General features: G+C 37.7%; 1 protein-coding gene across 15 annotated transcripts in view; it reads right to left on the reverse strand.

The window, feature by feature from the left end:
• The window catches only part of BCAS3 (BCAS3 microtubule associated cell migration factor), a 502,746-nt gene that overhangs the window by 310,619 nt on the left and 174,080 nt on the right, over positions 1–18,047 (reverse strand). For all 15 annotated transcript variants that reach the window (XR_014714393.1, XR_014714394.1, XM_084650993.1 and 12 more), the window contains one exon: positions 6,600–6,750. Coding sequence is in view for 13 of the 15 variants with exons in the window: in XM_084650993.1 (XP_084507119.1) it covers positions 6,600–6,750 (151 nt within the window). In the remaining 2 variants the exon portion in view is untranslated. The remainder of the gene's footprint in view (positions 1–6,599; positions 6,751–18,047) is intronic.

Consider the following 18,047-nt stretch of genomic DNA (forward strand, 5'->3'; position numbering starts at 1 on the left):
TTCTCCATTGGTAAAAACAGGGAAAATAATACTTATCTAAGATCACAAGGACACTGAAAGAATTAAGTATTGGTTTGAAAATTCTATAAATTATTATTAAACTGAACAAGTTACCATGAGATCTTTTTAAATCATGAAAATTACCACTGCCTTTTTCAAGAATAAACTAAGTGACCAACACAGATTTAACTCAAACCGCACCTTTTCAGATTAGATTTCTTGTAGCACAGAAAAACTGCAGTAACATTTTAAAAAATTGCTTACATTCTCAATACAAAGTCTGCACACATGTCAGATAGCACAGCAGTAACCCCTTTTTGTTCTGTGGCTCCCTGCTTTCCTTAATTTACAACTCATTTCTGTGATCTTTTATACAAGCAACGGAACATGTTCTACAATTTGCTTCACACAGCATGGTTGGTTTGTTAATAAAAAAAGACAATGTACAAATTACAAGATAACCCATCCTTGAATTGACAGCACCAGATGGCTATGCTGGGTGACAATAACACAGCAATGTCAAGAAAAAAAAAAAAAAAAAAAAGCCACTGAAGTTCTATGTTGCAGTGGCTCGAATGCCAAGTGCACATAAGACAGTATATTGGGAATTGTCTCCCAATGGAAAACACATTAAATGATGGTGATTATGAGTCAAACAGTATTTTTTATTTTTTCACCTAGTTTTCAATCTGATCATGAGTTTTAAGAAATCCAAAACTTATTTGATTTTGCTGCTTTAGCATGTTTTTTAAAAATATGTGATTATTCAAGATCTTAATAAATTCAACAATATCTACTTACCCTAACCCCCCCCCCATTACTATCAGGTTTCCCTGATATTTCATAAAGAAATTGTGACATTTGGGCAAAATGAGGGATAAATCACAGTACTTCATACAAATTACAAAGAGTTAGAGCTGCTTCTTTATTACCAAAGTTTAGTATACTAATTCTTCAGATGATACATAACCATGTTTGAAAAATGTGACCAAAATAGAAAGTTTTCAATAAATGTACAGGCACACTGATCACCGTCTTTGTAAGCTTTTACTTGGATTTAGTTTTAAAGCATACTTGATTTTTTTCAGTTGTTGTTGCCTACGTAATTGGATCATGATATTGCTCTTCTTATTTTTGTTTGCATCACTAAATCGGACCTGGGATAAATTAAGCTCTTCTGAGTCAAAATCACATCAAACAGATATCAATGATTTTCTGAACAAACAGTACAGGAGATGGGAAACATTAAAATGATAAAATCTTAGCCCATTTCAACATCAGAGACTCTATCTACGTTTCCCTCTCCTTATTTTATATAATAAAAAGAAGTGGGAGGAGGGGAAATGGATAAAGTTTCACATATATGAACTCAAACCTTTCAGAGAGGAAAAATCAGATTTGTTCCTGTTCTTGTAAGGAGCACTGAGCGGCTTTGTTTTGGCAAGAGACTACTAGAGAAATTGACATATGGGGGTTTCAGTATAGCTATGTTATATTTGTGACTGAAGTATGATACCAACATAAATGACCATCCCTTGAGAAATTTAAAATAAATGCTGCTGTCAAAGGAGCAAACATTTACAAGAGTTTTCCTTTGTAGCAATTACTTTATCATTTATTTCTTCCTCTCTATTACAGTTCATCTATTTTACCACATTCATATGAACTGGAACTAAATACAATTCACTCCACTGAAACAGGATGTACTTATAATAGGCCAATTGCAAACACAAAGCTTTCCTCCAATTAATTCATTCAAGTGCTGTCTTTTTTTTAATGGTCCCAAGACAGACAGACAGATTGTCTAGTTTTCTATTGCTTCTCTCAGGAAATAAATCATTTGTCCCGATATAGAAAACTCTCTTTTAGGATTTATAAGCTCTTTGCAAAAAAATTAATGAATTAGGCCACACCACACTTTTCCAAGGGAAGTCAGTATTAATGGGGAAACTGACACACAGAGGTTCAGTAACTTACCAAAAGACACAGTGGAGATCTGTGATGGAGCCTACATCTCCCAGCCCCCACACCCATGCTTTAACTACAAGATCATCCTTCTTCCTTGAAAGTGGAGAGAGTCCCTTTGGGGAATCTTTTGTCGTGTTAAAGTGTTGATATGACAAACTGCAGGAAAGCGAGTCAAGAGCCTTATAAAAAAATGGGGTAAGAGTGAAGTGCCAAATGGAGACGGGAGAATAGGCAGTTTAAAAGAAAGTGGTGGGGGAATGAAAAAGTTGAGGGAAGAAGCAAAGGAAGGAGACCAAAGAAAGAACAGTCATGGGAAACAAGGGATGCCATTTTTCTTGGTAAACTCACCCTCAGGTATTTAACAATAGGGGTGTAACCTGCATTCAAAACAAAGGAGCTTAACAAGTGGTCAGAAAATGTTCTGAGTTTTGCATGCTTACTTGACAAAAAAAGCTCCAGTGATAAACACTGTAACGACTAGGGTGACCAGACAGCAAATGTGAAAAATTGGGACAGGAGGTGGGGGGTAATAGGAGCCTATATAAGGAAAAGACCCAAAAATTGGGACTGTCCCTATAAAATCGGGACATCTGGTCACCCTGGTAATGACGCAACTCCTGATTCTTGTATTTCATTCCCATGAGGCTAACTATGGACTCATTCTGAAAGTTTACTCCTCCCTGGTTGCCAAGAAAAGAACAGGTTGATTTGAGATCAATAATATTAAAGGCACTGATTAATCTTTTTGTATGAAAAAATATTTTGTTGTCCTGCGAAAAACTAGAACAAAAACAACAACTATTTGCTTGATGAATCCAGTTATAAATGATGCTTAAGTGTTCTAATGAAAGAGGGGCTTTTCAGATGCTAATAATAAAGCAGACAAATCTAAAACTAGGAATTATCTGTTATTGTTTTAATCTTGCTTTTTCTTTCTGTATTTCTTTCTGTATTTCTGAATTGTACCATAATAGATTTTAAATCTGATTTTTAAAAGCAACAGAAAGAATCAATTTTGATGACCCCTGTATAGTAGTTGTAAAATCCAACTGATTTCAAGCACTTCCTCCTTCTCTGATCACTGCACAATCACAAGGTTAAGCAGCTGCTTCCAAAGAGTGCCTTGTTTCCTTGAAGCACTGCTTAAAGGTGCTGACCACGTAGGTGTAAATACATCTGTCTTTTGCCATTTGTAGTAATACATGCCTCCTACACTTCTTAGAGCTAGGCAGATGGTCCTTGTCCTATGTAAATATTACACCGTACAGACTTACATTGCTATGTGTTTCTAGAAATATGAGGGCAGATGTTAAATATGTCAAACACACGCTTTGCCCCCTGGAGGTTTAAGTTAAGGCTGCTGTCTCAATTTGGCCATTTTAGGCATGCCAGGCTTCTTGGATCCTAGGCATTCCTCTTAAATCTCTGCTTTGTAAATACAGCTTTTCATGTTAATTTTGTATACTTTCATCAAATATTTTGGACACAGAACAAAAGAAGGCAGCCATAAGCTTAGTATTACACATTTACACAGGATTTACTCAATATTATCAGCCCATTCATGAAAATTGTACTTACATAGCTGGGGTCTTTTCCATGACCATTTTCCCCCTACATAAGCCTCATTGAATATTTTATGCTCAATTCATTAAAAAAAATACACAAAATAATAGGATAGGGCAACGTTTGTGAATATGAAATTTACATGTGGAAAAATCTGAGCATGAACTACACACTTAAGATAGGTACGAAATAATCCGTAGAAATAAAATGCAAGATTTAAGTTATTTCTGCATTACTTGTACAAAATTTCAATGGCATCACCATCACATTTTTTTTCTTGTACATGGCCTCAGAAAATGCAGCAAAAATTACTGCTGCAAAGCAAATAAGTGGGGCCTAACACCACCACAAAGCTGACTTTTACTGTCTTCCCCTTCTGTCACTCCAATCATGTTATTCCCCTCCTCATGTCTCCACTGGCTTCTTGTCCCCTTCAATCATCTCTCTTGCTCTCAGTTCCTAAGGGGCCAGTCACTGTGGTGCAAGCTCCCTACACTCATCTTTAAGAGTCTATGCATCTGTGCCAAAACCTACATTCTCAGATCCTCCTCCTCCCACTGTTGTGCTCCTCCCAGTCCTTTTGCTCAACTCCTCTCTGTCTCCTTCTCCCACTCGTGACTTGTTCCTCTTTTGATGCACACGCTATGCCTTCCCTCCTCCTGGTCATTAGTCTCCCTCCCTCCCTCTCCTCTTCCTTGCTCACTTTCTTTCCAGCATTCATCTCCATGCTCCATTTTCCTCCCTCATCTGTGATAATATTGCACAAAAAACACCTGCAATGTACGCATGGAAGAAATAAACTCCAGTTTTTCCTTGTTCCTGCTTCTCTGTTGTTCCACACATTCTGTCTACAATTCTCTGCACAGTTCAGGGGCAAATCATCAGAGGTGCTGAGCACTTACAATTCCCACCGAAGTCAAGGAGTATCACAGGTGTTCAGCTTTTGCTCGGCACTAAGGCCAGACAAAACTCCCATTCACATCAATGGGAACACAACTGGATGGTTAGATTATATGACCTTTAGGACCTTGCCAGGCATACCTGTAGAGCTAATGTAAAGTATAATAATAAATACATTTTATAAAATATCCCAGACATCATACCAGAGAATGAGTAATTAACCAGAATAAAGGTCACAATCCTGAAATCCTTACTCTGTGCTTACTCAAGTAAAACTCCCATTGAAGGGCACTAAGGTGAAATTCACCTGTCCCCATGTGAAATCTAGGTAATGTGGCTTTGAGCAGGGAACTAAGTAAGGGGGGTAAGCTGGTACTTACTTGCCAGCCCCCAAACTCCATGACTAGGAAGAGAGTTGTGCTAGTGTATCCACATAAGCATGTTTCTCATACATATAAAAGCCTGAGTCAATAAGGGAATGACTGAGTCAAACTTTTAAAACAAAACTCTAACTGTCGAACCTTCAGGGATTTGAGCTTCTCCAGGAAGGAGGGGAAAAAAAAAAATCTAACATTGAGAGAGTTTATTCATGAACAACAGAAACTGGAAGTTTTCAGACTTTTCCAGAGACAAATGGCTATTTTAAGTTCACAAAATATCAACGGTCAGCTGATATTGTCCATTTTAGGAGCAAATACCCCAAAATTTTAAAATCTATGAAACCTGAACTTACTTTGTGCCTCTTTGCTAAGTGTGCATTATATGGTTGGTTAAATAGGACTTATTAAATGTCCTATTTAATAATAAATAACAACAACAACGCACACTTATTTAGTAGTGCTTTTCATACCAGAGGATCCTAAAGTGCTTTATAATACACTGTACATATGGAACTACTAATATGTAGCTGACTCTTGGATGGATGGAGAAAATCAACAAGTGAATAGCATCCTGCAGAACAGTAAGTGGAAAAGGAAATTTTGATCAAGGACACGGGAGCAAACATTCACATCTTTGAAAAATTCCACGGGCCCTTTAAGAGCTATGGAGAGGAGAATTTTAACATGTGGCAGCAGACATATGTGTGCTTCAAACCCGAGTCTTAGCCTGTACTAAGTTAAGAGACTGGAGTGAGGAGTGCTGTGGAGGTAGTCCACTGAACAGGGGGTCTTCATATCATTATCGTTTGAATTACCACAGTGCCAAGGAGCCCTGGTGGTGGATCAGTTTTCCACTGTGCTAGGTGCTGTATGAACACAGGGGAAAAAAGACAGTTCCTTTGTAAGCACCCATGAGTGACCCCTGTGCCTGACTAATGCAATCAGAAGGAAATCTGTCTAGTTCTCCTTACCTTAGTGCTAAGTGCATGGGATGTGTAAAAGCTGGTGAAAATGAGGAGGATTCTCAGGGTTCCGATGAGATGTGTTTTATAAAAAAAATTACTTAAAGCCTGAATCAATGGGGTACGCATAGACAGAATTATGCTGTCCGGAAAACATTAGAAACACAGATCTATGTGTATAGGATTTTTCTATATATGTATCTATAATCACCCTGGTTTGCTGCCTTTCCATATGTGACAGACAACTACCACTATGGTTGAAGAATTTAGAAATTAAAAAAAAAATTAAAACAAGTTTTATTTAAGGTGGAAACTATTCAAGAGCTCACAGTATATGATTCAATATAGACCAAGACTAGGGTGACCAGACAGCAAATGTGAAAAATCGGGACGGGGGAGGGGAGGGTAATAGGAGCCTATATTAGAAAAAGACCCAAAAATCGGGACTGTCCCTATAAAATCGGGACATCTGGACACCCTAACCAAGACATATTTTATACCTGTTCCTTATACAGAATGTCTACTCATGTCAATGTAGAATATGTCCATGGAGTGGTTGCAAGAAAATGATCCATGTGTCCAAACAAAGAAACAAACAAACATTTATGCTTCTGAATTCTTAGACAGATCTGTTTTATGTATTTTTAATACTTGTCATGGTTATTCTTACTTTTGACCTAAGTTTTGTGCCACTGAATTATATGTACACTGGAAACACAAAGCATAAATCAGAAAAGCATCACTAACCGCATGAATTAGTTCTATGAGTATTTTGTCAAACAACCACAAACAATGTTAATAAGAAATATCATGCAGATACACTTACCCTGTGCGTTTGGTGATGGTCCCTAAGGTCATTGGCTGTTTGATTTGTGCAAGAGGTACCACCACAGTCAAACTTGGAAGAGGCAAGAGTCGTGGGTTCCCAGGATTATTATTAGTGAAATTATTGTAAGTATCCTGGTTATTTAGTTTACCTTGAAGAGATGGAAAAAATTTTAAAAATTACTGGAAATTTTTCCCCATTTATCATTTCTGATAACCATATAAAATTAACAGTTTTAAATATACAATAATAATAGACTTCTATTGATGAAGAAAAAGAAAAAAATCTCTACAGATTTCATCTTAAAACTATAGAAAAATATACAGAAGCAGATAAAACAGCAATAAAAATATTTTTCATATCTAAGGAGATGAAGAAATTGTAGCCCATAGTAATAAAGTGAGACATGGTGTTCTGTTGAGCAAGTTTCACATATCAAGAAACTTCAAAGTCCAATTGGAGAAGCAGATTCTGAATCCAAATTGTCTATGGAAAAGGTAAATACTCCAGACAGGAACTTTTGTCCTGCCGTACCTCATACTGTGCTTTACATTGAGAAGTTATGAAAAAGAACATTTTTGCTGCGTCCATGAGTGAAGTTAAGGCATCCTATAATAGCAACCTGCTGCACTGAAAAAAGGATAGAAAAATACAGGCTAGTTATATATAAAGAATAAAATGAAGGAAAGGTAAACTAAAATAACAGAAAAATCAAGAATTTATTGTAGAAAGAAACAAACTTCACTGTCTTTCAGAACAAGAGAAATAAAATAGCCAAAATACAGTATTTAGTAAAGGGAAAGAAACCCCCACTAAACTAAACTTGTTTCAAATTACTAAGACAGAAGATCTGTTTTGGACATATGCTTAGTTTAGATATGCTTTCCTACTTTCTGTATCATTCTGCAATCACAATCTTTCATTCTTCAGTTATAAAAGGAAACTAGCTACAAATTTCATGGCCAACAGGGAAAGAAATGTAAAGAAACCAAAGAAAGAAATGAAACAAAAAGGTGCCAGTCTGTTTATAATAGAATCAAAAGTACTTTAAATAGACAAGCAACTGTGAATTAAAAGGTTTAGATCATTAACTTGTTTTTCTGTGTTCCTATAATGCTGTGAAATGCTGGCTTTGTCCTTAATCAAAAGGAAGCCATATTGGGAATTAAGTTCCTAAACAACTGATGCATTCTACATAGATATTATACAAATCCCAGGCCAAATCCATACAATCCTGACTGAAGTGCAGCCACCTTTTTTCAAGGAAGAATAACAGCAAAGAAAAGAGTTTCTCACAGGAAGCAGGCTGAAAAGCTATAATGGTACTTCAGATGGATTGAAGATAGGAAAAGGAAGGCGGAAAAATCTTAATGAATGTCTCATCTTCCTAAAGACACTCAATGCTTCCTTTACCCTCCTTTTAATACCATATAACCGTTAGCTTGGGGTTTTGTGTTTGTTTTTCTACCAAGTATGTAGAACTCTGTGTTTTAGGAAAGCACACAAACAAAAAAATGATGAAATTACAAAGTGCATTTTGTGTTAGGTATCCAGTCTGCGCATTATTCAATACGTTTTAAGAGAAATGGCAGGGCTTTAATGAATAACCAGTCTATTGAATAGTCTCTGAGTACGGACTTCATTTAGAACTATAGAGATTTTCCTGAACTAAAGTGGGGGAGGAGGGAGAAATAAAAAGAAAGAAAGGAAAAAAAAAACCCTCATGTTTAAATTAAGCCTGAGGCTTCAATTCTTTTTTCAAAAAAATCTTTGATTAGTTTCCTTGAAGATTCATTCTTGGTTCATGTGGAAAGAGTATAAAATAGTTTTCTGCATTTTTTGTGTAATTAGTTACTATTATATGTCATCAAGTCCCTTTTAAAAAATGTGTTCCTCACTCTGTATTCAACATAAGCAGCAACATTCAACACAGAAAACGGTGATACCTAAAAAAGTGATTCCAAATATCTATACCTTGCTTTCTTTTTTTCTGTTAGGAATATGATGATTAACTGTAACGTTGCACTGATCAAGTTCTGAACCCCATCCGCCTGTTGCAACAGTAATTTGTATACAGTATATACAAGGAATCCGTAATTACTCAATGCACTCAAATCTCAGTACCATGCAGCAATTAATTAGCCTTCCAAATGCAAAGCTGCCACTGAATTCAATAGGATTTTTGAGTGCAGGAAGAGTGAGTAATCATACATTAGATCTACGCTGGAAGATGCCGAGCTCCCTCAACTCCCATTAAAGTTGAGGGATCCTGTGGGGCAGTTGAGGACACTCAGCAGTTTGGAGGATTAGATCCTCTTTCAGGAATCTTAAAGATACCAATTCACACACACGCACACCAGTTAGTCACTGTGACGTTTGTATTTTATAGAGTGAAGGATCTAAGGAGTAGCGACATTTTTCTGAGTTCTTTGATACATTATATATTACTTTACTTTTTTACATTAAGCATTTTTCTGGTGTCTTTAATGACAACCAAAGGAAGACAAGAAGAAAAAAGGAAAAAACAAAAATATATAAAGGGAAATAAAAATGCTTAAGAGATGATAAATTAGAACAAAGTATAATGTTCCTTTCAACTTGTTTGCTTGTGTTCTGGGAAAGCATTAAAGCAGCTTTTACTTATTTACTTTTTCTTAGAAGGACTGTACAAAGAACTGTTGCTGTAAATCCTACTTTAATTTCTGCTGAAATCATATTGCAGTCACTTTGCAGAAACTAAGACCTTACTTCCAGTCAGAATTAACAAAGACATGATACTTGACGATATGAGGTTTGTTTTCAAGATTGGGACTTCTGGCTCTTTAAACCATCTTGGAAAAGCAATCCTATATGCATTCATTTCTGATGTTTCCAACAAAGCACTTTGCCATTTTTGATATTTAATGAAAACACTTTCACTTTAAAACATCACCAATGTTATCATTTAAAACTGTGCTACAGTTAAGGTGCTCTCATTATAACCTAGTGCAGACACTCTACACAGAAAGGAAAGTATGCCTTGCTTTCAGTTGAAAATTGCATTAAAAATAAATATATGAACAGAATCAAAGTTTAACTAATTATTCACAAGCATTGCCTACAGACTGCAAAAATCACTATCCTTTAGGGATGAAAGAGGTGTGTTACAACGTTACTAGGAGTGGGTAAGAAGCAGGGCGTTTAACTTGTTCATAATTTCTAGGGCAGAAGTATCTTCTGAGTTCATATATTTTAGTTTTAAAAATAAAGTTTTACTGACTGAAAGAATACAAATGTAAATTAAAAATTAACCAACCCAATCATCAAAACACTCATCGTTTCACAGCAGAAATGAAGTCTAAAGTAAAAGATCCAAACACAACAGATGCAACTATTTTAAACATCTAATCTACCACCAAACACCTATCAATCTACATTTTCTCTTAAGCAAAATTTAGTTACATAATTTTGAAAATAAACTCACCAGCCATGGTGCAAATCAGAAATTAAAAATCAGAATGGTACAAAAGGGTTAAGAGAAATTTTTTAGTTATTTAGGAGTGAGCATTTTGCTTGATAATTTGACTTTTAAATAAGCTCTACTTAGTGCAGATGAATCAGGTTAGAAAAAATGCTACTTTATATAGAAAGAGTAATAATAGCTTTCATCTGAATTATATTTAGATAGTTTTAGTATGGAAATGTTCTATAAAGTGGTATCGCTATTGTCTGGACAATGTTGCCTCAGTCCCTCATAAAGATACAACCTTGACTTCTTAATTGCATAGCCGTGGGGATACAGTAAATGCACTCTGTGACTAGGATTTCTTTATCATGCATTCAGTAAGACCTATATTGTACATCCACTACTGGAATGAAGTGGCGTTCTACAGATTACATTTAACAGGTCAGAGTTTTTTTAAACTTTGTGCACGCTATTGTATCTGTTCAAAAACCCAATAAAAAATTATCCCCCGTGCTCCCGCCCCTAGAAGCATGCAACTCCCATTGCAGTAAATGGGAGTTTTGCGGACAAGACAGTAGGATCAGGCCGAAAGAGCACAAAGAATGCAACCAAGCATCAACATTATTTCCACAGCTCAAGCAGTTGTTGATTAACTGTCAAAGGACACGGCGACAAATTTAAGTCCTCCAGAAATATCAAACAAATGTTGTATAGTGAAGAATCCTTCAGCATAGCACAGTCAAATTATTTTGCAGTATGTGTACAGGATAAATCAACACTTCAAATATACCTATTGATAAGTAACAAAAAGTAGGACTACAGTTCCAACAGCTTCCCTAAACATTGAAAATTTAGCTGGAAATGACATACTAACTTCAGAAGCTTGTTTTCATACTGACAATTGCACATAAACAAAGGAAGGGTACTGCCTGATTGACTTTTCCAAGAATACCTTCTATAGCAATCCATTTGGAGGGAACTTAAAAAAAACTCCTGGCACCTTCATGACAGACGTGCCCTCGTAAGGACTGGAGGCAGAACATTTTCACTAGAGCGTCCCTAGCTGTGGATCTCTCTTCCTTGGTGATCTGCCAGTGTCTGAGTTTACTGACCTTCAGAGTACAGAGAAAGGCACATCTTTTTGGTTAAGTATTTATCTGTCTATGGGATGTCACTGGAGAGGTTTTTCTTCTGTCAGGCTTAAGGGCTGTGCAAGGAGGGGCTGTTTTTACCATCTGTTGTGGGCACTTTAATTTAAGGTGTTTTTTTATATACATCATGCCACTTCCCTGTATCTCGGCACTCCCAGGTTCCAGTCAAGGGCCAGAACACCACCTGAAAGGAAGCTCTCGCAAAAATTCCCAGCCAAATTTTACAGACTCAAGAGGAAGAGAAAGATTGGATAAGCATCCAAACTCCTGATCTGAGCTAAACCCAAATCCCAAACTTCTTGAGTGTGTTCTGACCCGAATCCAAATTCTGCTTTTTGGATTACTGTTTCAGTTGAAGCTGCTGCTGAATCTTATCTATGAATGTTTACACAGAGACATAGAGACAGAGAAGAAACCATGAAATTAGGAGAAAATCATGGGAAGTTCTTGCCTTTGTAAAAGGTAGTCTAACAGCAGACATTTATTAAGAAGGACAATATTTCATTGATTAAAGTCTGCCTACTGAGGGATGGGAAAAAATAATTCATTAGTTCTATCCTGGGTACCAACTGGCATAAAGTCTGCGATAAGAAAACCTCCTATGACCCTTTCAGGGTTCTGAGCCATGTTTTTTCCCAGGCATTTTATACCACAAATACTCACAGGAGAAATGGATTAAGTTGAGGATAAAAGTGAAGAGAGAAAATAACAATGGGCTTTGTTATTACACAGAGCGAACAGGCTGTCATGTCAACTTTGCAGGGGTATATTCCCAAAGCAGTCATCATTAACATACTCACTTCCACTGAAAAAAGGGAGGCCTGAAAGCGCCGGACAAAAGAAATCCCAAAAGACAAAGTAAAAACAAATTAAAAGCACCATTATAAAACACAGATGCTATAAGGAAAATAAACTTCACAAGATTTACTGGTTTTTGACAAAGTTGGACATTTGTGGAAAAGACATCAGCCACAACTCCCAGGTAATGCCATTGCAAGGCTAACATCGTTTCAGTTTTACCTTTGCCCGCCCCCTTTTTTTTTTAAAAAAAAAAGGCAGAATATGAAGGGTTGGTATTCTTAGCTGCTGAATGCAGTGACTGAGAATATATGAAAGTGGCAAACCACCAGGCACCAAGGTACTTCTGAAAACTGGACATTAGGTTGATGACTGCTATAGACAAACTTTTAACTTACAATTATTTTACTTTTAAAAGTACAAACCAGAATAATGTACTGTAGGGAGTTAATCTGCAAGATTTAAATGACAGAGCAAGTTACACATTTCTATTTTTTTGATAACTGAATTTTTCCAGACATGACAAAAAACTGTATTTTGAACAAAACATGCTAGAATTGTTAGTTTGTAATACATTTTAAAAAGAAGCAGCATACGGAGTTGATCCGTTGCTTGATCACTTGACAATGAACTCAATATAGATTTGGGCTTGGTCGGCAGTCGGGTGTGATACTGAGGGGTCTTTTGCTACTGAAGATGTCACCTTTTAGAACAGACAAAAAAAAATTAAGTCCTGGTTACTTAAGGGACAAACCTACAAAGTGTTGATCACCATCAACTAGAGAAGGGGGTACCCAGTACCTCACGATCAAGCTCTAAAATCACAGGTGCACTTTTTAATACAGGAAGGGGCATAAACACCAGTGTCCAGGTAAATTCAAACTCAGATTATATAATTCTACCTACTAAATTTCCTCTGCAGTTTCAGCTGGATATGGTATTCTTGCACTGGCTAATGTCAGCTGTTGTGGAATGATTGTGTGCACTGTGAAATTTCACTTTACACATAAGTAAGGCAAGCAAGTTTTGGCCCTACATAAGGTTTTATATTAGTAGATTGGGAATAATAAGCAGTCAACTTGTTCTGTGTTGTTTCCAGAAAAAAATGAGCAGAACTGAGCTTCTCTTAGCTATATAGTAAAACAATGTAAGATTTTTTTTAAAATTATCCTGTATTTCCTTGTGTTCTTATTCTGCCTTGTATTATTCCAATAAAACTAATAAGTAACACAATTATGTCATTTAAATTCCAAAGCACTTGGTCTGCTTTTAATATCTTACTGTACTTAATAGACTAAAATTCAAACACCACCAAATATTTTAACAAAGTTAACATCAAATATCTAATATCCTGCAACTTACTGACTGTAAGTAAAACACACAATAACTTGAATCTACACAATCACTGGCAGGCTGTGCAATGAGAAAATGAAGCATGCTTAGCCTTTATTTGCTGCCTATTGTAAGAGACTCCTCAACCAAATACTCACTAATTATTTAACACAAGACAAAAACAATCCTTTCTAAATATAAAAGAGGATGCTGTTAAAAAAATCATGAGTGTGGCGGTTTATTTTGTTTTGGTTTTTATTCAGTACCAGAAGTCTCATAGATGAGAATGAAAAGCTTCCCAGCTACAGTTCCAGGACTTTCACCCTCGTTCCTGACCTTTCCCCAGACATGTTCCAGTATAATCTGTAATCTACTAGAGTCGGAAGAGGAAACAGCAGCACCCTGGTGAGAAACACTGCCTTGTGACCCAAATAGAGAACTCTGTGGAAGCAATGCTGGCTCGCAGAAGTAGTCTGGGAGGGCGTTAACAGATCATTCAATAATATTTTTAATTAATTAAAAAAAGCCCAACACTAATTACTGCCAAACAAGATTTTTCTTTAAAGATGTAACATATTTAAATCTCCCCTAAAATGTTACAATTTTTCCTGGGAACTGGGTGTGCGACAACAGGAAACTTTATAGTTCTTAATTAAAATAACCGCTACTTCTTAACATTGCACAGCAACTGCTTCAAGTAGCAAACTGCTAGGAACAAGATTCATTTAACAGCCTAAGTCTGAATATTTCTAGTTAACACTTTTATTAGCTACAGTGGCTATATAAGATTAGGCACTCAAGGTCAAATTTTCTCAAATTTACCTTGATGTAAATCCAGAGTAAATCACTGAGGTCAGTAATGTTTATACTGATGAGAGCAGAATTTGGCCTTTTGTCTTCATAATGTTTAAAACTGCTTTTTTGTTCACCTTTTATAAAATGGCTGCATCTATTCACATGAGTGTACTGGGAAAGCAACCCTTTCCTTGTCGATGTATGAAAAGATGGAGCATCTGATGCCAACAGACAAGCCTGTGTGCTCGTAACATTCCCCTGAGAGGCACATGCACCAGTCCAAGTGTCTCCAGTCACAGGGGAAAGAAACACTCCTCTACCCTCAGTTACCTGCTTGGTGGAGGGAAAGCTCACCTCAGGCCCTGGATCTCACCCCTCCAATCTTTCTAGGATTTTACATCACACCCATTGGTACACTTCCCCACCGCATCCACACACTCTCCATCTGAGACCTCCACTACTTCCCTCCCTACACTATCTCCACTTTCAAGAAACCACTGACTGCCTCAACCACAAATTACTGTCACTGACACCCTCAAATCCTTTCTAGTCCTTGGGGGGTAGAGACAGAGGAATTTACACCATTCACTTCACCTTCCTCTAAGGATATGTCTACACTGCAATTAGACACCTGCAACTGGCTCATGCCAGCTGACTTGGGCTCAGGGTAGGGGCTGTTTAAGTGTGGCAGAGACATGTTGGGGTGCAGGCAGCCCAACCTCTGGGACTCTCCCACCTTGCACGATCCTAGAGCCCAGGCTCCAGCCTGACTGTCTACACCGCAATTAAATAGTGAGCCTGTGAGCCAGCCAGGGGTTTTTAACTGCAGTGCAGATATATCCTAAGGGTGAAGCATTTAAAACTCTAGCTCTGCTTGGGATTAGAACCCACCACATGGGAGCCGTACAAGCTGTGCTCAAACTGCTGGTGATATACAGCTGGCCAATACTCCTACTTCTGCACGTGCTTGGGGGGGAGGGAGGCAGGGGGGATGGAAATGAAATCTTTGGAGGCACATGCATAGACACAGGGTGGGGACACAGGCAATTGTGTGTGAAGTAGCCCTGGTGCTCTTGTGCATATACGTGCTAACAGCTGTGATACCTCCTGTTAGGGAAACATCCATGATCTTAGCTAACTTCTTATAAAATATCTCATTGGAAACTTGAAACTAAGATCTGTTCCTGTGACAATTTCCCCTCTCTCCCCCTCACACCCGGAACACAGGACAAGGTTGCTTGTAAAAGCTGCATGGATGAAAAAAAGCACTGAAGCTTTCGGTTTGGAAAGAGGGAGCATATAAATAAAAGCTTGCGCTGACTTTGTAAACGGATCTAAAAGCAGATCAAGGAACAGGAACAAAATCTGACTACATAATAATCTTGCAGGGTCCATTTAACTGAAAATATTGTTGGCCCAAACCTACAATCCTTAGGGCAAAACTTGCACTGAAGTGAAAAAACAAAAACAAAACCCCTCCCTCTGATAGCCAGCTGTGGGCTTCATAGCTCCCTGCAGAGGCAGGAGAAGACTGTAGCACTGACACTTCAGCTGGTTCGCCCAATCGGTGATTGCCGGGGAAATCAGCTAAAATGGCCTCCCATTGGCTGAATCATCTCTAATAAAAGCCTGCGGGGGGGGGGGGGGAAGGTATAGGGAGGGTCTTAGCTGCTTGCCATCCTGTCTATACCAGGGTTCATACCTACAATTCTGCTCAGAGTCATGGATTCCAGGCTTGACTGTTCATAATCACTGAGTTTACTGAGTTTTCTTGTCCATTTGTAGATGTTTTATAGCAGTGTATCGCGGGATCAGTGGTGCAAGGCTTGGGGAGACAGGCATATGCTGTTGCTGCTCCTCTTCCATTTTTCCCTTCTGTATGTAAATTTAAAGGCCTCTTTGTACTGACGGATCCTTGCAACAAGTTTGGATGACGTGGGCAAAATTTAGACAATGAGGGCCTTCAGTCCTGGTGCCGTGGTCGAAGCCAAGGGGCTTCCCTGCCCCATGGAATAGAATAAACTTATCACTAGGATCTACTGGAGTTTTGGCTGTGGGAGAACAAAAGTCCCTCAGCATGAGATATGGGTCACTTTTGCATTAGAATGTGCAAGTGATTGGCCTCGTAGCCTCTTGGATGACCTGTCTACGTGCAGTAGAGAACAACCTTATTAGGTGGAGTATAGGAAGATGAGATAAAAGCACGCCCAACCCAATTTTTAGCTTGCCAGCACCTAATATTAAGGATTACTTATCTACAGACATGGAAGGATTAGATTTTTACTAGTAAATGTCGGTAATCATCGATTTCACCATGCACCCACAAACTGACAAAAAGTATCTCCATCAACAACAATCAAAATCTACAGGTAGGCAATGTAAGAAAAATGCTCCTTAGAGTTTGACTTCAGGATATTTACTTTGTATACTTTGACTTTTGATGATGACAATTTGAGTTTAATGGTTGTTAAGATTTAGCTTTTTGAATCTCAAAGTCTGTCATTAAATGATGATTGTCTGACACTTTCCCCATAATTTTCCTGCAAATGTGAAAATTGACATTTATCAAAATTAAAATATGCTTAAAAATAAGCATTGATATTATCTGTCAAAATTATTTAAAAAAAATCAAATTCTGCCAAGGCAATTTATGTATGTTAATAAAGTTGTGGCAGCTTTTTTGCCACTTTTTCCTTGTACTAATGTCCATGTTAGTATGTCTGCAGCAATTAGCACAAACATTATGATGTTTAAAATAGTTCTAGGCAGATATCTGACTCAGGTTGCATACACTTTATTTCTTCTAAGTTATAAAACAATGTGCTCTGATAACCATTGCGTATGAGAACCTGCGAATATCATCCATGGAAAATTATAACAAAAGTGATTTGTCTAAAACCCACAGAATATTAAAACTGGGGGGAAAAAATATAGGAATATCTCTGTCTCCCCCCACCCCACATCAGCTCTGCTGTTTTACCCATGACTGCTAAGGATGTTTTCTGGCTCTCTGACAGCATCATGACTCAGGTCATGAGAAGTGTCAAAGATGCACTTCCTTCAGATGGGAAAAAAGCAACTGATTTTAACAGCCCACAAAGACTAAGCAAATAGAATAAGCCAAATCAGCACATTTAAGAAGAGTGGAGATAAACCTTTTAAAAGACACAAGTATATTTTATTTCCAGTCTTAAAACTTCAGCTCTTTCCCTAAAATGTTTGCATTTTTAGACTACCCAAAAAGGCAGAGTTGATTTAAATACTTTAGAAAAAAATATTCACGACAACAAGATCAGCACCCATTTACTGCATAATCAATCATTGATTATATACACACAGGGTTTGCTGCAACCCTGCAGGCACAAGGGCTATATATTTCATGCCCCTGCAACAGTGGAAGCTGCTGTTTCTCAGAGGAATACACCACTGGGGAAAGCAGGAAGTGTTTGCACCAGTGCCCTCCTCTGGATTACAACAGAGAAGGGTATCTCCTGAACCTCATACCATCTATTCCCTTCTCACCACGACTCACCCCCTCTAGCTGCCATCATCAACAAACAGCTATATAACAAGAATCTCTCACCCTACCTCATCAAAACCTCAGCTATCACACCACCTTCAACAACTGTACCTGCACCTCATATCCTTTCACATCAGACTTACCCCATTCTCACAAAATTATAGGAACAGCCTTCTCATCTCCTGGGTACCCGCTGAATCATTGCCTCATGCCAGTTTGGCTTTTACATCTTTCACAGCAATGAAAGCACCCTTCTGAAGGCGGTTAATGAACTCCTTAACTGTACTGATCATAGCTCTCTCAACGTACTCCTTTTCCTTGATTTCCAAGCAATATTTGAGATTATTGACCACACTATCCTCAAGAACATGCTGTCCTTCCCTTCTTCTCACCTGGTTTCACTCTTA

The sequence above is a fragment of the Lepidochelys olivacea genome, assembly GCF_965140295.1.
Source record: "Lepidochelys olivacea isolate rLepOli2 genome assembly, chromosome: 17".
NCBI lineage: Eukaryota > Metazoa > Chordata > Testudines > Cheloniidae > Lepidochelys > Lepidochelys olivacea.